At 39.8% G+C, this 27320-nt stretch overlaps 1 protein-coding gene across 1 annotated transcript; it reads right to left on the reverse strand.

Annotated features, from left to right (window-relative positions):
• TIAL1 (TIA1 cytotoxic granule-associated RNA binding protein-like 1) lies at nt 1–26033 on the reverse strand. The gene is made up of 12 exons (XM_015406914.1): nt 25815–26033; nt 14542–14638; nt 12409–12558; nt 12111–12165; nt 11720–11807; nt 9769–9844; nt 6389–6497; nt 3903–3998; nt 3734–3818; nt 3124–3247; nt 1658–1797; nt 1–624 (listed from the first exon to the last, which is right to left on the reverse strand). The coding sequence occupies exons 1-12, from the start codon at nt 25841–25843 to the stop codon at nt 507–509; spliced, it is 1167 nt and encodes a 388-aa protein (XP_015262400.1). The 5' UTR covers nt 25844–26033; the 3' UTR covers nt 1–506.
• Nucleotides 26034–27320: the final 1287 nt, after the last annotated feature.

The raw sequence follows: 27320 nt of genomic DNA on the forward strand, positions 1-27320 counted from the left end.
AAAGTTCTTTCCATGACTATATCTTCTGAATGCTGGCCTTGTGGTTACTGAAGAAAGCTGTCTTCTATGATGTAATGTATGGTCCGCAATCAAAAATGTCACGTTTTAGAATTCAACTAAAAGCAACATTGATTTCATTTTTTTTAAAAGCTGTGATGTAAAACACTGAAGGCAAAAAATGGAATGGTAATAAGAATCACATTATTAAACATTTCTTCCTAATATACCAAAATTTGTAGTCAGAGTTGTCTTTATTGACTTTATTTTAATTTTGTACATAAAGAAAAAACATGTCCATATTCACCATGAACAAAAAAATTAAAAAGGCATAACCAGAAGACATTTGTGTCCTTCACCAAAAGCAAAACACTGTGCTAAAGGTTCCAAACATTTTCAATTTTCAAAATAAATATTTTAAGCCCCCCAAATGTCTATAGTCCAGTCTTCTGAATATCGCTGGAAACTGAAGCCTATCTTGAATCCATACTTTGAAAGAGAGTCCCAGTTCACTGTGTTTGGTAACTTGCCATACCATATCCAGCCTGATTAGGTATTACAGGAGCTGCTTGTCCCTGGGCAGGCTGAGCACCAAATCCACTCATCCAGGCTGCAGATGGTGTTTGACTATTTAAGAGAGAGAAAGTGAATACACTTGGTTACCAAGATGCCTCAATATACAACTTCTGATGAAGACACAATAGTATCATTTACCAAAAAGAAGAAAAAAAACCATGTAGTTGTAGATAGTGGTCTTGAGCCCAAAATTAAAGATGAAAAGAGAATCTACTCACTTAAAACTTGTTTTCTATCATTTTAATCTGTGTCTGCATGAAAGCAGTGTTGTGGCAGGTTCAAGTTTGTTCTCTGTGTTAGCTGTGCTCCACATAAGAGATCCTGCATGCAACACACTTGCTACATGTAGTGACACAGCCAGCTCCTATGCTTGTCCTGTAAGTGCACCTATATGGTTGGATCCTATGGAAAATATCTTATTTACATGCGCGAGAGTCGATTTCCCCCCTCCTGCAGCAACTCTCTGGTGTTTGATGAGGCAGTTTGAGCTGCTTTAGGATGGAGGAAGTGGGGAAATTACACTTCTGTGCACACAATTTAGACAGGATCCAATCCATGCTATGGAAGAAGCTGCAGGAGGCAACAGGTAAGGCATCGTTCCTGAATGCCTTGTTCCAATGGGCCTGCTGTTAGTAATAAATTTAAGATGCATGAGACTAGAGACAAAATTAATGCATTTGTGAACTTACAAAATACCTCCTACAATTAAAACTGATGTTTTGGTTATGTTTTCATGAACATGACTGACTCTGCACGTGATTCTGCAAGCAGCCACCTCAACTTCAAAAATACTTTATGGAACTAAAACTATGATGTTCATGTACACATCTTAGACAATGAATGCCTGTAGAGGCTTGATAACAGGTAATTTATATTCTAGCAAATCCCTCAAACCTTCTGAAACAAGATTGATGAAATCAACACAGAAGTCACAGACTAATTTATATTAATTATTCACCTTAGCCAAGAACAATAGTTAAGCCAAATGAGGCACAGAGCAAGACTATAGCACAGAATTTTTAGCATGGGAAAACAGTATGTATAAATAGTATTTAGAAAAATAGTATTTAGAAAAACTACTTACTCTACACCAAACCCCTGTTGATTCCATGCTTGCCCATACATTCCGTAAGATGGCACTTGCCACCCATTGGCCATGTACTGTCCGTACTGCTGTGGATTCCCATAAACTTGACTCCACTGACCCCACTGACTATAGTCAACCTGGAAGTTAAAAGAAAAGCTTGAAATGTAGTGGGGGGACAGGGGAGACATGCCATACAAAGTACTGCAAGCTCCTCGGAGGAAAGCTGAGATAAAAATCAAACTGAGGGGAAAAAGAAAAAACTCAGAGCACATACTGCAGCATACGTAGAAGTACTACATACTAATTCTAAGGTTAGCAGCTCATTACTAAGCAAAGCAGGGCCTATGCACATTCAGCAAACACTGGGAGCACCGGACTTGTGTCCCTTCAATTCCATATTATTATCATGATGTGGGGCAATCACATATTGATATTTATATGCATACATCTTATAATATACAATTTTTATCTTCAAAAACTTTGAGAGAAAGACTATCAAGAGTGGAAATCCACATGCATCTACACCATTTAAATGTTACTGCAAAAACAGTCTAACTGCAAAATAATGCCATTAATACTGCACTATGGATTGAAACTAAATCTAAACAGTGAGTTGGTTGGTAGAGCAGATTTTCTAGAGGGCACTGACCTTCCTGTTTACAAGAGTCTGAAATTATTATCTGAGCACTCAAAAGGCCTCAGGGTAGTTTTGGATTTCAAACAGCTCTTTGAGGAAGAAATGCAGGCCTTGGTACTCTTGGGGGATAGGGAAGACAACATACAGTATTTTTTAATTACACACACATTGTAGCTGGCTAGACTCAGCTGATCTGGCCATGGTGATCCACGCTTCCATAACCTCTATTCTGGCTTCCTGTAATATGCTGTACTTGACAACTCACAAGTTTAGCTTATACAAAATGCAGCAACCTGTTTACTTAGGGGGATGAGATAATGCAATCATATTACACTGTCACTAAAGCAGCTGCACTGGCTTCCCATCTGCTTCCAGGTTCAAATAAAGGTGCTGAATGTTACCTCTAAAGCCCTTCATTACTTTGGGTAGTGCTACTGGCCTCAGCCAGGAATCTAGCTATTGAAACTGCTGCTCCTTTAATAAGGAACAGCCTCAAATAATCTCTACCTTTCCCCCTCCTTGGCTCTAGATAGCCTGTCTATTTCAGAGAGCATTTTACTGAAAATATTTCATTTTACTGAAATCTGAAACAGCAGTTGTACTGATGGAAGTATGAATTATGAATCCATCTGGATTCCTGAAGTAATAGTTATGAGCAAAACTCATGTGTCATTGTTTCGCTGGGTTTACATTACTATAAACTGTGTTCTAGGACTCCATTTTGCTTTGTTTTTCACTGTTCTCATTATGGGCCCTGAGCTTTGCTGGAAGGACAAGATATTACTATTTAAAATAACACATTTAATTCAATTAATAGTCAAATTACCTGTTGGAAGTTTTTAGTTATATCTGGTGATTCTTTACCCCAATAACATTTAACAACATGTCCTTCAATTGTGGTTCCGTTGACTGAAACAATAGCATGGGCTGCACTTTCATGGGTTGAAAATCTGATGAGTGGACAAATATGAAAACAGATTTTATCTTCTACTTATAAGCACTTTATTTTGTCTTCCAAAATGATTTATAATTATTTATATATTATTGTATATGGAATATTACAGAGTAATAAAATTAACAGTGACTAGTCCCTTTGCTGGACAAGCTTACAAGTTACATTTCAACAATGGAGAAGACAATCGCAAATTTACTGCACAAGTGAACTAGCATCTACTGAGAGACTGGACAATACCCGAATTTTCAGTTTCTAGAGATGTAGTTGAGCAACTTAGCTACAGAAACACCTCTAACACAAAAATGAATAAAAAGCAAATGGCTCCAACCCCTTCATTCCACCTTATACCATACCTATGTTTAAAGGCTCAATAACTCCTCCCCTTTAAAAATAGCAAATTCTTAAACTAAAATTTGCATAATTAACATAGTAAAATATTTTCAGAATAAACATCCCAAACAAATGGTGTTAATTGTCTTACCTCACAAATGAATAACCTTTTTCTGGAAAAACTCTTATTTCCATAATCTGTCCAAAAGGTGAAAATGTCTGTCTCATAAGCTGATCTAGAAGAGGATACATTTTCTGTCAGTCATCTTTCCTCTTAGCATTAATTGCAATGTTATGACATCCATATAACTAATTTGTACCTGTCAATCCAGAGGCAATTCCTCCACAGTAGACTGTACAGTTTTTGGGGCTTGACTGATTTACTACATCTTCAAATCTCAGCTGTTTTGTGCTGTCTGCAAAAGAGCACACACACTTAAGATCTGCTTCTCAACTACTTTTCATGATGTTTGAAAACTGTATGTAGTATTTTAATACCTAAGAACATCAGTCCTAAAACAGATTTCAGTGCATCAGTTTAATCATATTGAGAGCTGGTCTAGTACAGTAGATGAGAATGCAAGCTATGAATCACAAAGTCACTAGTTAAAATCTTATCTAAACCATGAATTAACTCCTTGGTTTTGTTACACTCTCTGTCATCCTCCATAAACAGTACTGTAAAACCTAGTTTTCTGGAAAGTGAACGATTAATATTTATTTTTCTGTCAGCTGAAATTAGAACGCGTTGGAAAAACCTGTTGGGTTTAAGATACTCAACCTGCTCTAAGGCACTCTGGCTATCTAGTTATAGCAGGAAGATTTACACCCAAAGACATCACCTCTGTTTTGGTATAATTGGTTGATGTTTCCCCAAACAATCACTATTTGGGGGGGGAGGGGGGATACTAGCTGTCCCTAGTTTATTTGGTGTCAATAATATGTTGTCTGTGTAAATCAGAATATCCGGTTCCCAAGTGTGCCCTATCTGGAAATCTGCAGATAGCCCTGCCGGCTCCTACCTGGAGCTGCACCAAGCAAGCCATCAAAAGGGAAAGGGGGGGGGGGCTCAGAGGGTGAGCCATCAAAAAAGGAAGACTCTACTAGCTCAGCCAGAGCTGCTCAAGGCGAGCCGCAGAGAGCTGAGGGGAGGGAAGGAAGAGTCTGCTGGATCATTCGGCGCTGCTTGGGGTGAGCCGCCGAAAGCAGTGGGGGAGAAGGAAGAGTCTGCTGGCTTGCCTGGAGCTGCTCTGAGTGAGCCACCAAGACTGGCAGAGGGAATGGGACTGCTGGCTCATCCAGAGCAGTTCCAGGCAAGCTGCAGAGAGCAGCAGGAGGGGGGAGGGAAGAGTCTACGGGGACAACTGCTGGCTTACCAGAATGAGCTGCCAAAAGTGGCTATGGTGGGGGGAGAGCCTCAGCAGGGGTGGACAGAGAGAAAAGAGAGAGGGTAGTGCTGGGGTAGGTGGGCAGAGAGAAAAAAAGTGATTGGGATAGGGGCAGAAAGAGAAAGTGATGGGGTAGAGAGCAGAGAATTATGGGGTAGGGGGCAGAAACAGTGACAAGCATGGGGGAGAGAGTAAGAGATGAGGTGACAAGATGGAAAGTGAAAGGCAGAAAAGTAGGGGGAGAAGGGAAGAAACAAAGGGGGAGAATGCCCCCACCCTGCAAGTTTCTCATGGGTCCCCCTTGTGTTATTTATTTGGTGTTCGTTCCTTTACTGTATCTGATTTCATAAAGCAAGTTAGAACGTTGATCTACTCTGCTCTTACCAGTTTACACTTTGGCTAGAAGTTCATTTTCTGTCAGCCAAATGTTCAAACTTATATTAAATATGTATGGTTTTATTATTATATCAAAGAATCTGTAGTTCTCTGGCCTAAATCTGTCCCAATTTTTAAAAATGAGAAGAACAAATACGCTGGAAACAACATTACCTTACTGAATAAGGATGCCAAAGCTAGTATTACCATGCTGGATGTACCGTAAAGACTTACCTAGGAATAAAATTACTCCTAGGCACTCTGTATGTGTGTGTGTGTTTTGTCTAAAACTATTCATCATATCTCCCACTTTATGACAAACATCCCTTCAAGTTAGGCTGATTCTAAAAGCTACATCAAGCTCAGAGGATAATGAATTTCCATTTTTATGGGGATTTTATGCTGATGGCATTTATGGTGATGGAATTTATGGGAAGTTTATGCTGATGGCAGAATGATTTAAAACAAAGAAGTATCTCTTTCTTTAACACACATCTTCCAACTCAGATGCAAGAATAATTTTATTTCTCAACTCAACCAAGTCTGCTGAATAAAGTTCTAGATAATCCTGATAGAAAAGTTCCTATCAGATATTACATCCACAAATACCAGAAGTCCAGCAACCACATGCATTGGGAAGCATCCACGATCCTCTCAATATGTGTGGTTGCCGTGTTGTCTGAACATGTATTTTGTATAGCTGTGTGCTTTGGTATGCATGAATTAGAACCCTGAAATATCTAGTAACCAGTTTGCATGTACTGAAGCTGTGATACCCCTGTGATTGTATATCAGGATATGCAGTTGGGAGACTCTTGGTGTATATGTATGTAATGTCTGAAAAGGGCTACAGCCACCCTCTGAAAGGACTATTAAGATAATATGAAGCACTTTTAACATTTTAAATCAATTATACCAATGCCAAGGGTTATTACTGAAACTTTCCAAACAGTATATTAAAGTTATGCAATGAGCTACAGATGGTAGGTCCTGCAAATGAGTCAGAATACACAATACCACCCACACCATATTAGGTCACTTACTTTCTTGTGTAGTTTTGGGAGCTGGGGGCTTCCGTGTTGCCCAGTTAGTTCTTATCTGACGACCACCTAACCACTGACCTCCCATGTGCACAATCGCATTTTCTGCATCCTGTCAGAGTAGGAAAAAAGGTTCAGCTCACAATACACATGAAATAGGGTAACAACCTTCTGTGTGAACCATACAGGGTGGTATTAGAAATCAAAAACATGCCCGTTCTTTGTATTTTAATCATTTGATTAATAGAAGGGACTCACCCATAACTGCCAATTTTTGTTACGAGTGACCTAAAAGTTTTTTTTTTAATCTAACCATACCAGATCATCCTCATCTACATAGCTGTTAACATACATAGCTGTTTACATAACTGTAAACTGTAGCAAGGCAAACGTTTCTTTTGCAATAGTCATGCTAATTCTGTCACGGTAAGGCTTGTTCTTTTTAGTTTTTAGCAGTTCTAGCTCAACTACAGGTTTATATAAATTTGCCTGGGCCAGACGTTAGGCTTTAAAAGACTTGAGAAGCCTGTTCTAGCTTGGTCATCAGTGATTTCTAGACAGAAGTGGGTATAGTCCCCAACTTCTTTGAAAACACTGGGGGCTCCTAATCAATGCTCCCCCTAAGCTGTGGAATCGTCTGAGCAAAAATTCTACTTTATGAGCTACTGGCACTGTGAGCAAGCAATGTGGCTACTGCATAAATTAGTTTGCTCTGGAGTCTTCGTTCCTGAGCTAAGACAAAAATGTGTGAGCCAGAGGCTAAAAAACTGTGAGCTACCTCACACTAACTCAGCTTAGAGGGAACACTGCTCCTAATGCTTCCCTCCGATCTAGTAAGTATCCAGTGACTCATCTAGAACAAACCAACTCTGACAGCCAACAGGAATGAAACTGGGCAGTATGCCTCAGCATTTAGCCTTGACATTGACACCAATCAATTTGAGCAAGAAGGAAACAGATAAGATGTGTAGCCTGTGTCATGACAGCCACATGGCCTTTGAGAGTGCTGCAGAAAGCAAATGTTTCTATGCACACAATTTTTTGCTTTATGCATAAACATCTACTTCCTCACAAGATCTATTAGCCTTCAGTAGATAGCATGTTCAACAGATAAGCTTTTGAACCAAGTGAATCAGTCCAAACTTCTAAAATTAAATAAAATTAACAGTAAAACACTGGCTACTACCTGCTGTATGCCTATTAATTCCATACACCCCTCCCCCACCACAGCCTCTCCCATTGGATGAGTTCTGCAATGGAATGAAATATTTAAGACGTTCTAGTTGCTCAAGTCGAACACATTAATAATGTAGTTGGATGGAGTGCAACCTCTGAAGGAGGCAATGTGGACAGGAAAAACTTTCATACAAGATCAGGGAAGAGGGCAAAGGAAACAGAGACAGGCAGCAGTCCTTACTCTTCTAAATTATTTTTAAAATTGGCATTGGTTTTACATCCATTCCTTCAAATGGGTGTTCCATCACATCATTCTCTCAACGTAATCAAGTTTTTATTAAACATTTATCTGTTATATTTTGGAAATCCCTTCATACACTTGGATTGAGAGGGAGGGATGACTTTCAGCAGTAACCAAGAATACTTTTATGTTTCCAAATCGCAAGCTGTATTTTATGCCAATGTATGTTACCTTTAATCTACAAACTATGTGTTGGAGCCAATGCTTCTGCAACTTTGTTGAAGTAGTTTTACCTACTTTCCTTTTCCGCAGCAGCCCACAAAAGCAACTGCTGAGGGTCAACAGGGGTCCCCACAACCTTTTCAAGCCTGCAGGAACTTTTGGAATTCTGAGGCCGGGTGGCAGGTGCCACATAGCCAAGCATACATATACATACAAGCCAAGCCAAGCCAAGCCAAGCCAAGCACACAAGCCAAGCCAAGCACAAGAGGAAGGAGGATGCAGAAGAGCCAAGCACACACATACGCACAAGTGGAAGGAGGATGTGGAATATAAACATATGCACAGAAGAAGCCCGGGGGGTGGGGGTGGAGATAACAGAGAGACAGAGAAAGCCAAAAGGGGATAACAGACATACAAGATTACCAAAGGGGGGAAAGGGGGAAGATCAGAAACACACATATGGTGGCCAAGGAGGGACAAAACACATACACTCGCAAAAGACTACCAAGGGGGAGAGGATAACACACACACACACCCCAAAAGAGAAGGTGGCCAAGGAAGTATTCTCTCTTGATTCCCATCCCCTTGGCAGCCACCTGGAATTCACACAAAATGAACCACTTTTCCACTTCACTCCCTGCTCCGGATTTGAGAAGTGCTTGTCTTCTTCCTGCTCTGCTTGAGCAGCTGATCAGAGGACTGCCACGGCCCATGCTTCCTTTTTCCATACAGCCAGATAGCTGATCTGGACACTGCTCCAGCCCTCATGCTCCACCCCACACTGGACAAGCTGATCCAAGTGCCACTGCTGCCACCCTGGGCTCACCTTTCTTTCTACCCGCCAGACAGCTGAGTGAGAAGCTGCCTCTCATGCTACTGCTGATCCACAGGTCCTGTTTACAGGATCCTGGATCCTTCTCCAGTGATTGGTGGGGAGGACCTATGTGAAAAGCCCCTGTATGTGTATGATGGCAGCCAGTCATTGGTTCTGCCTTCACAACAGCCCTGCCTACTTTTCTGAAACACACAGAGGGCACCTGGAGAAATCTCTGTGGATGCCATGGCCAGAGACAACCCTGGTCAAGAGATTCTGCAACATGACACAGAGTGCTGCCAAATGAAAGAGAAAATCAGCTGAAATACCCCCAACCACTCCCACATAAGTGAAGCTTGCTCTATGAACTTGAATTACATTTGTATTAGGGAGGGATTTTTACCCTTTTGCAGAAGTCCTCCATGTCACATGCCCCTGAACCTCAGCAAAAGCAGGGGTGGGGGAAGATTAAGGACTGCTAAAGAAACTGGAAGCTGGCTAGATTGGATTGTCTGTCAAGTCACCATTTGTGGAAATAGTGGATCCAACCCTATGTATATAGAATATATTTTAAGAATAAATGCTTAAGCCTCACTCACAGATGGGGGCATCTAAATTTCGTATGGTACTGTCTAAAAAAACGGATGTTTCAAACGTAACAACAAGATATTCACATACAGAGTAAAACCTGAAAACTATACATTTTGCATCCTCTGGCTGACAACAGAGCATCACAGTAGCACCCAGCAAGCTAAGCCACAGCTCTACCAGAATACAGGGGAACTGGAGCTTGCCTCTGTCACATCACCAACCGTTCGATAGTGAGAAGGGTATTTTCACTGGCATTCAAGAAAGTATTTGTGTTTCTCAGCATATCTATCGTGTTCATGAGATTTATAGTAAAGAAAAAACAAACAACATTGTTATTACCAGTTTGTTATAAAATGACACAAAGCCGTATCCTTTTGATTTTCCCGTTGCCATATCTTTAACTACCCGTGCATCCCTGTGAAGAGAAGCACAGTTATATGAGGAAAATATTAAAGATTTTCAAAATAAAAACTAAAAGGAACCACACACACTGTATTGTGAGCATAATTTTCCCTAACATAAACTCAGTAAACCCTACAGCTATAGCCATACCTAACCTCTCCCTAATGCTTCTTTACCTGTTAGAAAAAAGCAGTAGGACAAAAAAAAATAACATGTAATAAACATGCAACCTATTCACATAACCTGCACTTTCTACAACTGAAATGTTCAGATTTGATTTTTTTTAAAAAAGGAACAAAGTTTCCTTTTCTATTACTCTATCAACTAGGGCCCTCTAAGGTTTACTGCTCTATAAGTAACTGTAACATTTCTAACTATTTTTACCATGCATTTTCTAAATAAACGCCCTCTGCCTAGTGATACAAAATATGAAATATTAAAAAATTGAAAAAGAGGAAAAAAATAGGAATTAAAAGGCATACATGGCCTGTTAACAGATTTCTTTATTTTTCTTGGTCAATTCTCTACCATCATTTTGGAGTTTGGGCAGCTGTAAATTTTGAAAAATTGACATTTTCAGAAATTTAAGAAAGGAGAATAAAACTAACAACAATGCTAAGCACACCAGTACGAAAACAACAAATTTTACACATAAATTTTAGTGAGTAAGTTAAATGATTGGAAATATAGAACTGCACTGAATATAGAATGTTAAAATGTAAATACTAAAATATGTATATATAAATAATGTATAATAAGAATAAATAGAAATGAGAAAAAAATCTACAACTGAGTTCCAGTGTGCACAGTTCCTTGCAGTTAGCTTCAAGATCCTGTCCATTCTTATGAGCAATTCTGCAAAATAACCAGAATGCTATTACTTTTAATTGTGACTTGGACTTTAGAAAAACTGCAGGTCTCAGGTATAAATAAAGATTGAGAAACAGCAACCTGTATTAAACCTTTTTATATTGGCTAGCAAACAGTACTACTTACCACACTGAGATAAAAAGTAAAATAAGCAAAATAGACAAAATAAGATTTATGTTTCATTTGAATGTACACAGGGGGTAGAGAAAAGAGGGGGTTTTTTAGCAGACATATACATTCCCATAAAATAGCACAAGATGTTCAGGTTTGGGTTTGGGGGAAGGTTTTAAAAGGAGTGAAAGAAAACAAAGGAGATTCTTTTTAAAGCTAGATTGTGCAACAAAAGAGACAAACATGGTTTGGCACTTAAAGGAATGCTCGCGATGTTTCAAACATTTAGTTAAAAAGCAATTTTCATTTTCAAATATAATCCAAAGTTTTTACTATCTACTGAGGCTTTGGGATAGGGGGAGAGGTCCATAACATGCTTGGGTACTGCAACAAACAAAACAAGGCTTCCTCCTGAAGTAGTAGTATTTAAATCTCATTCCTTCTGTTGTGGGCCCCCCTTCCCCCCAAATTCAAGACTACAATATATAGGAAAAGGATACATGCACACAACTAAATTTCATAACTTCCTATCCTAACTTACATAATGTGATCAAACACTGCCTATATAATTATCAGATGCAAAATACTTTGAAATGCCTCTTCATGAACCCCAAGAACCAAGAAAACTAAAAGACAACAAGATTTTCTGTTTCATTTTTCAGTAATGTTAAAAACCCAAAGTACAAAGAATGTGCTTAAAGCATAGAGCTTTTAATGGGTTTGAAGTAGAAGACTCACTCTTTTGTGGGACAACATGGGGGCCACAAAGTCACTATACAGCACCCACTACACTGTTATCAGGAAATTATCTGAGCAAAGTGAGAAACATTAACTTCAAAAGAAGAACGAACTTGTATAACAGCTTTTTTCTTCACTAATAATTTAAGATACAAGCTATGGTACTTACGATATTTTACCAAATGGAGCAAATGCTGATTTGATGTCATCTGTTGTTATTTCTGGACTTAAATCTCCCACAAATACATGGAAGTGATCTAGGAGAGAAAGCATAACAGAATTAAATAAAATGCTGTTACTGAATGACTTAACTTTCTCGAACAATCACTGCGAAGGCAGGAGTAATACATTTCAGTATTTGAATTTGCAGGTTACATCTGATGTTAAACAGTAAACAGACTTGAGCTAAGGAAGAAGTTTGAAGAATGTGTTGTATTTCAACTACAGTAGAAAATCCAACCTGGACAAGAAGCAAACTAAAAAAGCATACATTCTTGAGATGTATAATACTGTTACGACTAATTTTGGTAGATTATTTCCAGAACCCTAACATTACTTACTTGATGTATCTTTCTTCTGGCTGCTTGGTGTGGTTGCCCAATTAACTTTGACCTCCTGGAAAAAAACAAAACAAAAAAAACCCCACTCATTACCAATCTATAATTCCAGAAGGCATGAACAAATTCAACACATACATCATATGTTCAATGCCAACGGAAGAAGTGTTTTCTCTTCAAAGAAACATTCAGTGATGAGGTATAAAATATCCCCAGTTAAAGGGATCAAACGTTTTCCTTGAATTATAGTCAAACAGCTTATTTCATTTACTACATTATTCTTTTTTTGATGTAAACATACCTTTCCCAAAATTTTTCTCCCATTCATAGCAGCTAATGCAGCAGCTGCGTCCCTGTGTTCATAAAATTCCACAAAGCAATAAGGATCATTGCTTGTATGCTGCAAAACAGAAAATCCAACAGAAGAGTTGACCCTTCTGCTATCGGGTTGCTGAGAAGAAAATCCAGGAAAATATATTACTTAAAGCTAGAAAGATAAATATTGCCACAAATGCTTACTAATAATCTTAAGAATTGTAGTCCACTTTGGCACACTTATTGTTTAAGAAATAAAAGTCTCAAAACCGTGACCTGATAGTAATTGACTGTCTGTACAGCAAAGGTTATTTTGGGATGAACATCACTCTTGCTGATTACACTATGTATATAAAGGTTTTATATTTCCTTATTCTGATGTATTCTTTTCAAACATGACAGTCACAGGGAAAAAATGGTTCTGGTTAGATATCCAAAGTAGCTGTCATTCCTACAGTCCAGATTTTTCAGTGTGAAGGAACTCTTTTTTCCATACTGCAAAATTTTAACAAGTTGAACATGAAAACCCAGGGTGCTGCTTACATCCTTGAGACTTTATAACTGAATGTACTAAGTTATTCAAATACAATTGCTCACAAATATTTGCAAGGCATCAAGAAAATTTCAGGGGATGCTGTAAGTAATATTTCCTATGCTAAAATGCTTAATGTTACACTTTAATATTCAGTGCATAGGTTTATTTCAAAGAGAATCTATTGGAAAACAAGCAAACAATCACAAAGTTCACTATAAAAATGTGCATCTCTCTTTTAAGGTTCCAACTCAGTATAGGAAAGTTATATGCATATTCACACCATGATTATAAATTATTTCTAACAAATTCTGAATATGCTTATTGCTCCTTAGTAATTAGGATGACAATAGATTAAAATATCCAGTCTAAGTTCTTTTCTAAATGCCATTTTCATTAGAAATACAGATCTGCAGTTAAATCAAAAATATATAATTACCATATCGCAGAGAATAATGTTTTTGAAATCTATTTAAGGATCTCAGTAACTTTCCTGATTTTGTTCACTGAGATTTAATACTACCTAGTTATACACTCAATGAAAAATTATGTTGTCATGTTTGAAGGGAAAGCTTCCTTACAGTTAATTAACCCAGAAAGGAAGGCCTAAAATGACAAAGGCAAATGTCTTCTAGATAGTTGGAGCTATGCCATCTTGCAATTTTGAGCCTTTGGAACTTTAAAGGGGCCTGATTTGGGGCTTTCAGTCATTTACAGCCATCCATGTTTTAAACTGGCCACATAGTGGAAATATGACACCACCATTTAGTTTATATAGGTATTTGTCTAAATGGCTTATAATCCTTATCCTATTCTTGTTTTCCACACTATTCAGAAAGGCAGGTATTTTTAATTTTGCAGTTAGGGATCTAGAGCCAAATAAAAACAACTTGCTCAAAACTCACAGGTCAAATCAAGTTCAATAGCTTTGTCTACTAGACAACAGTAGTTGTTTGCAAAGTTATTCTAATCACAGAGAGTGCTTCATTATTCCAGTGGAAGCAAAATAGGAATGTTTGTCAATAAGGTAAAAGGGATGTTGTGAAAAGCTTGAACTTCAAATACAGACACTCAACAGCCATATCTGAAGAACAACTGCTATTCTGCACATAAGACTAATGGTAGCATTCAAGAACCAAAGATATGTTGGCTGAACTCTTAAAGCTTGTTCTAACAGAGAAGGCTACCACCACACCTAGTTAAAGAAGTCTTAACTGATTACACGGTGAGTTTTATGTCAGTTGATTAAATATCAATAAATTACACCATATGGAAAAAAGGAACAGTTTTGCAGTGAAGAATATGTGGTTTGTTGGTGGTATAATACATCGCAGGAGAATGCTGGGAGAGGTATTCCCTCCTGTCTGGGAGACAAGAGGGCTCTTATAAGTTAGTTTCTGCCATATGCTGTCTTTATAAGTTAATAGGAATTAACAGTTTTGTGAACAAGATGTGCCCCCTATTAAAAACTTTTAGTCAAGGATTTAGTCAAATTAATTGACTAAACACTGCAACCCTAGCAAAGATATGTAGTAATGATGTTAATAGTGGTTATATTTGCTATCAATTTGGCTGTGAAAGTCTTACCTCTGTTATCATTTTACAGCTTTTGCAGGGTCCAATTTGGCTGAATAATTGAAGTATAAGTACCTCAGTCACATCTCTAGAGAGATTTCCTACATAGCTAGACAAACAGAAGAAGAGATAATATTAATCCACTCATTCACCACTTGCAAAGGCTGAAATACCAGCAATAAAGTTTAAGTTTATGCTGTTAAGCAGTTCACAGAATTTTATGCTCTAAGAATGTCTATACAGCAAAGACATTATTAAGTACTTACAAACATTTAGTAATATTTTTGTTGGCAAAGAACCATTACTGTTCAGTTATCCAAAGAATACAAGCCAATAATAAATACTATGCTTTCATAGAAGAGAGAACTAAATCCTTAAAGAAAGTTAAGAGTGCAATTGAGAGGGGAACAGGCCACCTAGATTGTGGCAGTAATTTTTTTTTTTTAATCATCACTTGAGTTTTCAGTTGTAAATGCATTTTCTTCTTTGGAATTCTTCAAAATCAAACATTCATTATGATATCCCCGTGTTTAAAATTTTAACATCAAAGTAAACTGAAACATGGTACCATTGAAAATGAATACAGCTAGGCACAAACCCTGAACTAGAATCTGAAGAATTCATTTATTTCAGTGTATAAATCCTCTTAAGGTAAGAAAGAGGAAAAGGAACTATCAGCTGACATTTAATACAGACAAAACAGAAGTAATGCTGGTCAGTAAGAGAATCTAGAGAGATTGGATCCTTTTGTCCTGGATGGAGTGGGTTTGACTTTTTCCAGAGCAGGTTGGTGCAGTAGCCAAGAGCTCCTTCTATCCTTTCTTAGGGTCTGGTTATGGAATACTTTAAATGTGCATCGGGTTGGGGAAAAACCCAATCTAATTCACATTTAATGTAGGACCCAGGACTCACCTTAAAAATGGGGGGGGACCCCAAGCACAGCTCAGTGGCAGGAGGAGCCTCGAAAAAGCATTCCCTCCCTCCCACCCTACACACTTGTGAGAATGACCATGGGAAGCAGGCTGTTTGTCCCACATGTCCGCCCAAGAGATACATGAAACCAGCAGCAGGACCCCCACAGCCATTTTCTTCTAGCAAGAGCATACAGGATGGAAGGGAAGGAATGCTGAAACCCCTCCTTGCCATTATTCTTAGGAGTCAATCTGCCGCCCCTTAAAGGTGAGTCCAAGGTCACATGTTAAATGTGAGCTGGGCTGATGTTTCCCCAAACCAACTCACATTTAATTTATAGTCTAATCAGACAGACTTAGCTGAGCTGGCTACTTTGATCCTTGCTCCTATAATATCATGGCTAGATTTCTGTAATTTGCTTTGTGTTAGGCTGCCCTTGAAGACAACTTGGAAAGTGCAGCCAGTTCAGAATAAAGCAATTATTGTCAGGGTCAACAGAAGAAAACATATGTTGCCCATTTTGAAACCGCTAGATTGGTTGCCAAGTTGCTTACAACCTGAACCTTTAAAGCCCTCAAGACCTGGGGCCCACATATCTGCAGGACCATCTTTTTATATATGCTTCTGTGCACCAACTATGGTCTTTAGCCTGGCACCTGCAGGTTTGTCCCCCAGTTAGGATGGCTGACTGGCATTGACCGAAGCCCAGGCCTTTTCCATTATGGCCCGCACTCTGTGAAACTGGATCCCTGAAGAGGAGAGGGGAGCCCCCTCACTGGAGATCTTCAGGAGACAAGACAACCCAAGCATTGTTTGTTTTCTTGGGCTTCTGATGGGATATGAACAACATGCACCTTTCAGTGTTTATTTTTATTTTTTATGTTTTAATTATTATTTGTAAGCTGCCTTGAGCCAAGAGGAAAGGTGCAATAGAAATACTTTAGTTAAATACATAAATATCTTTAACCATACTTCGTTGGTGGACCTAGAGGATCAGCTGTGCTTTATTCCAGTCCCCAAAATCCTCCCTGCTTAGAATGACCCCCACAACAGTTGTTAAAGTATACACAAGCACCAATGTTAAGAGTGGTTAATCACCAAGGTTCCCCCTAGCCAGGGTTTGAAACAGGCTAGCAAATCTTAACGTTTAGCATTAACCATATTCAATATTGAAGTCAAATATTCCTTTAACTTAAAAGTGGGAAAGAGAAATTATTTCAGTGGAGGAAGGGGCTGTCCACTCCTGACCTCTTCATTGTTACTTGCACTGGCCCAGAATAATCCAATATGAGAAGCTCCTACATGCCCAAATTTCTAAAAACATCAGACCATGAAGCAGACCTCTCTTTCAACACAAATATAACTAGAACGCATTAGTCTTATTTTAAGTAAAACATCTTACTATAAATAAAGGCGGTCGAAGACCATTAACTGACATTCATTATCAAACATTTCATCAAACCAAAGAAGTTGCTTTGTGCCTTGCCTTGCTCAAATTATACAGTGATCCATTTCAGCAGTACCAAGTTACTTCAGCTTGACAAGAGAGAAGAGACTGGCTTTATACCCCGCCCTTCACTACCTAAAGGAGTCTCAGAGCAGCTTACAATCTCCTTTCCCTTCCCCACCCCACAACAGACACCCTGTGAGGTAGGTGGGGCTGAGAGCTCTTTTGAGAACTGCTCTTGAGAGAACAGCTCTGAAAGAATTTGTAACTGACCCAAGGTCACACCAGCAGCTGCATGTGGAGGAGTGGGGAATCAAACCCGGTTCTCCCAGATTAGAGTCCATGCTCCTAACCACGACACCAAACAACCCTTTGCTATTGACATTTATGTACATGCATTCTTCCTAGCTCAGTTTCAATGAGTACAACATTTACCACTACACATAATACAGTGCACCTACATTTAGGAAAAAACATGTCTGCTCTAGTAGTGAAAGCGTCTTAGAAATTTAGGGCCAAACTAGATATGACGGTATCCTCATGGCTACAAGGAAACTGCCACCATTTTAAAGTCATTTTAAAATATAATGAGAGGTTGATTCTGACTGGACTCACAACATAGAGCTCTTGTCCTCCCCCCCTGCAGCTTATCAAGTGCTGAGATGGCCGTACACACACGCGTATACACGTGGTTGTTTCAGCACTTGAAAAGGCTCACTGGAGAAAACAAGAGCACCACACTCACTTTAAATTACTTTAAAATGGCAGCGGTTTCCTCAGGGCAACTAGAAACATTTTTCTACCACTTTTCTTCAGAGGTTTTACAATTTCCCCCTGTCAAATTTATTGGAATTAATGGAACAATAATGTATTATGCAAAGAAGATGAGCTATACTTTATTGATCTTACAACTGTTTCAGATTTTGTAATCATTCATAACTACATTTTTGTAATTTTGAATAAATGTAGTGCTTAAACATTTTTCATCTAAGTATAAAACAGAATGAAATAAAAATTTTCACCTAAGCATAAAACAGATTGAAATAATACATTTGAAAAAGAATGAACTATGTTGAACTAATGAAAGAATCATATCATATTTCAGTGGTCAGCTGATCAACTGACAAATGTCCAGCAAGATGACACTGATGAGGAAAAAAAAATATTTTATACATCTAGGACAGTGATAGCGAACCTTTTAGAGACCGAGTGCCCAAACTTCAACCCAAACCCCACTTTTTATCACAAAGTGCCAACACGGCAATTTAACCTGAATACTGAGGTTTTACTTTAGAAAAAACAACTCATACATTAATTTAAAATGATCCAAACAAAGTGAGGAAAGCAATCCCAAATGCTTTCATTTACTTAAAATTATTTGGCGGAGAATTCGACACTTTAATGATGGTCTAGGCCTGGCTGGGGCGATGGCACGCGTGCCCACAGGGAGGGCTCTGAGTGCCACCTCCGGCACCCGTGCCATAGGTTCGCCACCACTGATCTAGGATATAATGAGCTATCCAGACCTGTCTCAACTCAGGCGAAGAATCCATGATGCAAGTGATGAGCATCACTGGAATTCAGGTGGCAAGAAGACGACAGGAAAAGGCTTAACCACATTGAGAAATGGAGTGTGCTATCAGTTCTGTAGGATCCTAGGGTCTTCCAGAAAAGAGACCACAGGAACAACATGAAAGTCAGGAGCTAGGTAGGATGAACTAGCAACTGAGGTCATCATGGTGCTCGCAGCTCAGGTATATTTTGGTTTTAGTCATCAGTGCATCTGGTTCCAACCTTGTTTCACCCACTGCTGTACACAATTAGTACTGACTGCAAGTCTTATTTCCATAATGCTTTTTCTGCAGGTTCGTGATGTTGTACTTATTCACAACACAGAAGTCCTCTCCAGAGCAATCCCCACAGCAACCCAAGTACATCAATGACTATTAACTATGCTACGCATGGAACCTCCATGTTCAGAGGTAGTAACTGCTGAATACTAGTGCTGGCAGACAACAACAGCCTCCATGCCCTTCAAGCTGGTTGTTCTATAAAGGGAAAAGTAAGGCCCAACGTATGGGCCTTGGGTCTCAGGTAAACAGAAGGTAGGAAGGGGTAATATATGAGCCCTGTTCAATTTGAACAGGCATATAAGAGACTATCATGTGAAATACCTCAGTTAGTTTTCTAAACCAGATGCCAATAGTTCAAAGCTCAGCTAGGCCATGACTTCTCTGGGTGGCCTTAGGCAAACCACTGCCAGCATCTGCCGAGTTATTCCTCCACCCATGTAATATGGGACAATAATAATAGCCACCTTGCAGGCTGGCTGCAAGATGAAGTAGTTTTGTCACTTAGTATTTATACGGTATTTTTTCCTAAGCATTTCATTGCTTTGAGGTTATTTTAAAATAGTTACTACTTGTATGATGTTATGTTTCAAAAATAAATAAATCTGCTGTACCATAGTGAAGAACAGGTCTAGAACACCTCATTGCCAAAAGGTGGAAGATACCTAGAAAAAAATGTACAGATATGTACAGGCCCTTATACAAGAAGTGACATTTCAACTAGAAAAATAACTGGGAAGGCAGCCTACAGAAAGACATGATTTATTGATTTGCTTTGTTGAGAAATTACAACCAGGAAATTTATTTTGGAATGAGTATCTTAAAGGTAGAGGGCACTTCAGTACAATAATTGAAACAAACTATGTGTACAAAATACTATTTTTCAAGCTATTTCATAGACTGTTCTCTAAAAATTGGTAAAACCATAAGTAATGAAATAGAGAAAGGCACATACCATACCTCTATAGGCTGTCTCCCTAATTCATGTGACACCACTTATGCTGCTTTGACAGGCATAGTATAGAAACCTAAATAGATAATAAATAGTTTATATTTGACATATATAGGTTCCAATACTAGGTACTGTTGCTGCATACAGAAGAAACATTTATATAAGCTCCGTAAAGCAAAAGACAACCATTCAGCCTATAACATTAACTAAGGCTGCAGTCTTGCACATACCTACCTTTCACTAAGACCTACTGATACACTGAGACTTATTTCCGAATGAACATCCCTAGGATCATGCTCATAATCATCTACAAACACACATCCAGTCTCTCTCTGTAGCTGACATGGAGGATTCTGTGCATGACTGCAGGCTGCTATATTTACAACCTGACTCACAATTTACGACCAGTAAAAAAAAAAAAGCTATTACCTTCAATATACACACAACTCCTCTACCATATGAAAGATAACAAGCAAAAGTTTATTCAGTGAACAACATGTGTCAAGGATATCAATAAAAGGCCTCCTAAAAGTCTCATCTGAAGAAAGGACATCTTCAGCAGTTACAATTAATATCTGGCAGATCTTAGAATTGTACTATTTTTCAGAGGGAAATTATATCAATTGCATAATATTTATGAGATGCTCAATTGAGAAACTCCAAAATAAGTTTAACTGTCCCCTCCCCTATTATCATATTGATAGCATCCAGAGTTCCTAACCTTGTACCATTTACATACCTTTTGTTCTCAAGTTAGAAACAGCTGTTAACCTGAATTTTTTTAAAAATCAGAACATATTCCAGTGTTCCCCAACAGAGATCCAACTGACACCAGATGAGCTTTTCAGAAAGTGGGCAGGGTCACAGTAAGGCAGGGCTTGTTATTGGCTGCTGCCATTCAAATGAAAGGGTCTTGCACAGCCGCAACAGCAGCCATAGCCACTGGTGAATCAGGAAGAGCAGTAAGCACGTGGGCTTATGGTCCCATTCCTCCTTCAGGTGTTCCTTCTTTTGTATTGCCTTTTGTCTTTCTCCCTCACCTCTTGGGCTTTCATTCATTTCTTTATATTCTCCACTCTCATCCTCTATCCTCCTTCCCCTCCTTCAGTTTACCTATATTTGTTTTTACTTCTCTTCTGCAATTCTCTTGCGAAGTGAGGAGGGGCATACTGTATCGGGCACCATGTACTGCAGCAGCCATTTTGAGTTTGCCTCTGGCTCCTGCAGCAGCAATTTTGGGGTGGTGCTCACCACCACTTCTTAAAATTCCAAAGGTGCCCCCAGATTCAATAAGGTTGGGGACTTCTGCTATGTTTCACAGAAGTAAAGAGCTGACCTTCAGACACCTCTGTCATGATGTACCTTGGACTCTCCCACCTGTTATCTATAGTTGTGGAATACCTTGATGACGTGGGAAATAAGTTGTAAGTTTTTGATAATGGAATATCCTGCATTAAAAAGTTAACTGCCCAGGCCTGAGATACTCTAGCACCACAATTTTATAACTACATAGTGATCTAAATACCAGCTTCTGTAAAGTACAACAAATGTTAAATGGCAATTTTCTATCTTTATGCAAGTAAAATCCATGTCCTACTATCATATGTTAAGCCTCCATGCAAATAGTTGTTTTAGTTATCATGTCTTCAGTCACAATTTTCAGAACTTTGATCCATTAAAACTCCTGCACTTGGAATAAAAAGCACCATTGCCAATAGCAGCACTACAAAGCCTACTAAAATATGCTAACATTTTAACAGCTTGGGGCTCTATACTTCTTTTGTCAATGAAAAATGAGTTCTAGATGGCCAAGAAGATGGGGGAAATGTTTCAGAATAGTTTGAAATATAGTGGAAGAGATGTAGAATGTGGTACAAATCCCAATACAACTACTTTAGTGCTATACTTTGTTCCCCTTAATACAGGCAACAGTCAAAGCACTACAGTAACTGTGTATACTTTCTTACAGCACAGAAACAAGAGGAGGCACTGACTACCTATAGCAATAATCTGCAAAGAGTCACACCACAGTGCTATGTAAACTGCCAATTTCAGTCCCTCAATCTGCCAGACGAAAGAAGTTGTACATATATATGTTCTCCTTCTTACTGTGTAACCCCATCTTATGCCTGTTTACTCAAAACTAAGACTCTCTAAGATTAAATGGGTACAAACAAGCATTGAGGGCTTTTTTGGGGACAAGGTGGCTGTGCTGTTGGCTCAATTTGTTCTGTAGTAAGACCTGGACTGAACTTTACAGCTCCCCTCCAAATGACTTCCTGAAGTGCCACTGATTTTATCCACTAGTATGGCTGCAGCATCCAGAAGAGCTGTGTTCACTACTATGGGAACATGTTTCAAAGCATTCACTAGGCAATCTCTGGCATTTGACTCGGCTGTGTATTGTTCTTGCAACAAATCTACATATTCAGCTCTTCCAGATGACTACAATTGCAAAGTGGAACTTGCTGTGACATCAGATGGAAAGACCATCGTTTGCTATCACCCTTCAGTGGACATTCCATATGAACAAACAAGACCCATTCCACAGCTAGGGATTTTAAGGAAGAAACACATGATCAAGTACTGAAGTCTAAGTTGGAAGTGGAAGATCTCAAGAACAACAAGCAAGATCTCAAGAACAACAAGCAATTGAGTAATTTAGTAAAATGTTTTATACAACAAAACATCGCTGCTATTCAGTCGGGCAATACCATACTAGACTCAAGAAAACCAGTACTCCCAAAGATAGGTGAACAGGAGAGTGTGTGTCTTGCTTTATCTTTCCTGACATTGAAGAGAATTCCTGAACAGATGGGATACATGTATATGGTCATTAAAGTTTTTCTATCTATCTAAAATTAAACGGGTACTACTCACAAGTATACATGAATAGGACTGCAGCCTTAGAGAGTAAGATAGAAAATGAAGCAGGATGCTGAGAACTTTTCCAGCCCTGATTTTCAACTGGAATAAGTCCTATACATCAGAAAGCAATAACATCACTAAGTGCACTGCAAAGCAAATGAATAGTAATATTTTATATTACTTCAATTTTTGCTTAATCTCTCTCTCAGCTTAGAAGAAAAAAAGGTTCTTAAATGCCCATATCTTCATCCCCTATGCGTTTAGGGGCATGCAAGCACACATTTGCTCTTCTGAAAGACAGGGATCTTTAATTCTAACATTTCAAAAAAACTTTAAAAAGTGACTAAACACAATGGACATTTGTTAGCTGCCTGCTAGCTACATTTAGTCCCACTGTACACACTGTCATTTCTTTTTCCTAGTCTGCCAAAAAAGCACCATTCCTAACTTGGATTTTTGAGTCAATCAGTATCCCTTAAAAGATGCAAAGATGATGGGGGGGGGGCTAATTTCAAATATATATCAGGGCAGGGCAAGGCTTGACTACATGTTTAAATTATTTATAACTTTTGTGAATTGGGGAAGGGCAATGGGAGGAAAATATCCAAAATTAATGAACCACAAAAAGCTGAGTCATCCTTACAGACATAGGACGATTATATTCCCAACTCTTTCTGATTCTAACAAAACGCATTTGTTTTCACTCCACAAATTTGGTTTTGAAGCTCTTTCCTAAAACCTGCCAAAAAGCGCACAGTCAGTATTCTACTTTCAAGGACATAGTCCAGGGCAGGAGCGGACAACATGAACACATATGAAACTGTCTTATACTGAATCAGATCATTGGTCCATCAAGGTCAGTACTGTCTACTCAGACTGGTAGCAGCTCTCCAAGGTCTCAGGCAGAGTCCTGCACATCACATGTTGCCTGGTCCTTTCAACAGTAGATGCCAAGGATTGAACCCAGGGCTGATGAAAAGCAAAAGCTCATCTGCTGAGCCACATGAACCCCTCACTTCCTCTGGGGCATAATCCTGAACATTCAACATTTATTTTTAAACCAATTTTTCCCCCGGTACAAAGACTTTAAAATATGGTGGCAAAAATACCAAAGGTCTGAACCATTTTAAATTCTTTATGATTTTTAAGACTGCACACAAAAGCTAGCTCAGCTTCTGATGTTACAGTATAAAATTTCAGAAGTACTGCAGAAGAAATACAAGTGTGCACTATTTTCACATCCATATTTTCATGGGTGAGATACACATTCCATTTAAATTACTTATTCTCCCTCACAGTATTTCCAACATGGTCAACAGCACTGAACACTGTCCAGCCCTGAGTTCATCAATTCAAATAAATTTTCATAACACTCAAAATGCAGCTACTCTGTCAAGATCTTACATATAAATGTCAAAAGCCTTTTAAATATTAGACACAGAAGTAGTGATGTTATTTACAAACACTCAAAGTGTCTATTACCCATAATCTTGGTGTTCCCACAGTAGCCCTTCTCTTTAAAATAACAAGTCAGACAAAGGAGATGTTCATTTGTTTCATGACAATCAAAATAAAGCTATTAAGAGTATACATCAGTTTGCTAGGCAGCTGCAAGTATTCTTCTGCAAGAAGAGAGTTTGGTCTGCACCAGGACAGCAAACATATGGATCATATATTCACCTCCAAGATTCAGCAATTATCTCAACTTTTTTTGGGGGGGGAGATCTTTTTAGGGACCATACCTTCCAACTAACGACCATTCCCATATTGTGTCTTCCTGTCTACTTCACAAACCACCCTACTTTCATTTGCTACAGTTATTCATTCTTGGACTCTGACTTCAAAACCCTCACACTTTATACATACCTCTTCCATTGGGTTTCCACATCTTTAAAAATTATCTCATATTCTGTTCAAGTCTGTTCATATTCTGTTCCATTCACCTCTGGAGTCTCCCTGATTTTATTATATTTCTAATGCTAACCACTGTTTTCAAATTTTATGGGGACATTATACATAGGACTTCTCTCTTGATTTGAGGCACTTTGAAAGAGAACTGTTATCTGAAGAGCAGAATATATAATAAAGACAACAGTGAAGGGTCTAGTCCAGGGATGGCCAAACTGTGGCTCGGGAGCCATATGCGGCTCTTTTACAGATACGGTCTCTGTAAGTAGGCTGTGATTTGATGACACGGCTGGGGAAGCAAAGGGGAGGCATGCCTCCCCAATTGGTCTTCCCTTCCCCAGCCAGTGCAGAGAAAGAAAGTAACTTTAAATGCATTCTCAAAGCCGTCCACCCCCGGCCGGCTTGAAGAAGGCATTTGTCTCTTTAAACCCCTTCTCCAAGCCAAGCTAGCCAGCATGGGAATGGGGGGGGCGGGCTTGGAGGATGCATTTAAAGTTGCTTTCTTTCCACCTCTCTCCCTCCCCCATCTATTTGCTTTCTTTCCATGTTCTTTCCACCTTTCTCTTTCTTTCTCCCCTCCCCATCTAAAGTTATCAATTTAATGTTAATAAAAAGCAAATGCGCACATTTGCCAATAAAAACATGTGTATAGTATTTGTCATGTCCTGCGGCTCTCAAACATATGATGTTTACCCTATGTGGCTCTTACGTTAAGCAAGTTTGGCCACCCTGGTCTAGTCTCTCTTCAGTGCCTGCCCAACATCAATTTAATATATCCTAAAACTTGCCTACTGGCAGTATTATGGGCCACACAGAAGAGACTGGTTTCTTGGAACCTAAGGGACCTGAATTAGATCTCATTCCATAAAAAGAAAACTTTGAACTGTTCAGGACCGAACACCCAGGTCCTATGAATATCAACACGTTTAGTCGGTAAGTAATGAAAAGTGGTGCGATGTCAGTCGAAAGTAAGTATTCACAATCTTCCAAAGACTAAAAGATCCCCACAGCCTACTCTTTTAGCTTCACACAACACACGTCAAGTCCCTCCTATTCTCGCGTGTACTACAAAGGGGCTTTTTGGGGGGGGGGATCCCAGACATTTGGATTTTTTTTAAAGATTGTGATTCGCATCCCCAGCCATCTAAAGTCTCCTGCCGCCTGGACTCCCCTCGAGGACACGCTTCTTCCCCTCTCTCCGTTACAAGCTCTCAACCCCACGTCAATTAGCGAGGTCCTACTCGGGGCCCTGGATTCTCCTCCCTCAGCCCCCCCCCCTCGCTTTTCTTTCTCAGACCCTGCCGCCCGGCGGATTATCTCCCTGTTTCCAGCGGATACTGTCACTCACAGCGTCCTGGGTTGCCCGTCGTCTTCCATCGCGGTAGGGACGGCCACTCATAGACGGGCCCTGGATACCGCGCAGTAGGTGAAGGAACAGGGAGGCTCCGACGCGCGATGAAGAAACGCGCAAAGCCCGAGATCCCTCTTCTCCTCCGGGGCCTGGCAAGACCAGAACTAGAACCGAGAGACAGAAAAGGGGGAACCCAAAGCTCCACAAAATGGCCGCTGCCGCCAACCACTCAGGAAGCCACGCAACACGCAAGCGCAACCCGTTCCTTCCTCCCCACGCCACCATAGAGATTGAGAGACTAGAAAGGCGCACGCCTTCCGGCTTCCGATCTCCATTTTACTCAGTGGGAATTCCAGGGGGTGCCTGAATGAGAGAGAAAACAGCGCAAGGCGTCCGCGTTCAGTTGCACACCGGCTCTAACTCTGGCGGCGGCTTTGGAGGAGGCTGATTGAGATGTTTAGTTTATTGGATATATACATTTGCTGTATCCATAAGTTTGGAGCTTTGGGGGGTTTTTTTTGCGAAGGCTTTCTTTTGCTCTATTTGTCTGTTTCTAACAGGACGCTTGAGACGGTTTCAGGGTGAAACAGATGCAACGTTCCAAGTGCAGTGGATTTGGCTCGGAGACTCAGTCGCCGCATGCTGAGGCGTTTACTTTCAAGGCAGAGGATGTGTGTTGGATACTGAAACGTGTTTAACGCGTGCAAGGTAGTACAGCCCTCGTAGAACGGAGTGTACGGCTTCAGACTACAGCTGGCAGAGTCTAGGCTTGAATGGTGGTGGGGGGATCTCCTTGTAACCATGATGTTTTTAAAAAACCCACAAACCTCCATGTAAACCTCCGTCTTTTCCTTTTCTTGTTCTGTTTTTCTGTTTGGAGGGAGTTGTTGCCAAAAATGATCCTCCGTATGCCAGTCTTCACTCTTGAGTCTGTATCACCCATTTTGCTGCATGTGTAAACCAGGCCATAAACACACCAGCCCTGCCCAGATTTTTCTAAACCGGATAGGCTGGATGTGTAGAGAGGGCAGTGGGATGAACATAAGAACATAAGAACATAAGAGATGCCAATGTTGGATCAGGCCAAAGGCCCATCCAGTCCAACACTCTGTATCCCACAGTGGCCAGAAATACCAGTGCCATCAGGAGGTCCACCAGTGGGGCCAGGACATTAGAAGCCCTCCCACTGTTGACCCCCCCCAAGCACCAAGATGACAGAGCATCACTTGCCCCAGAGTCCCTATCTATACCTTGTGGCTAATAGCCACTGATGGACCTCTGCTCCATATGCTTATCTAATTCCCTCTTGAAGCCGTCCATGCTTGTAGCCGCCACCACTTCCTGTGGCAGTGAATTCCAAGTGTTAATCACTCTTTGGGTGAAGAAGTACTTCCTCTTATCCGTTCTAACCCGACCGCTCAGCAATTTCATGGAGTGCCCACGGGTTCTTGTATTGTGAGAAAGGGAGAAAAGTACCTCTTTCTCTACCTGCTCTTTCCCATG

The sequence above is a fragment of the Gekko japonicus genome, unplaced genomic scaffold (assembly GCF_001447785.1).
Source record: "Gekko japonicus isolate JY-2015 unplaced genomic scaffold, Gekko_japonicus_V1.1 scaffold1288, whole genome shotgun sequence".
In the NCBI taxonomy this organism is placed as follows: domain Eukaryota; kingdom Metazoa; phylum Chordata; class Lepidosauria; order Squamata; family Gekkonidae; genus Gekko; species Gekko japonicus.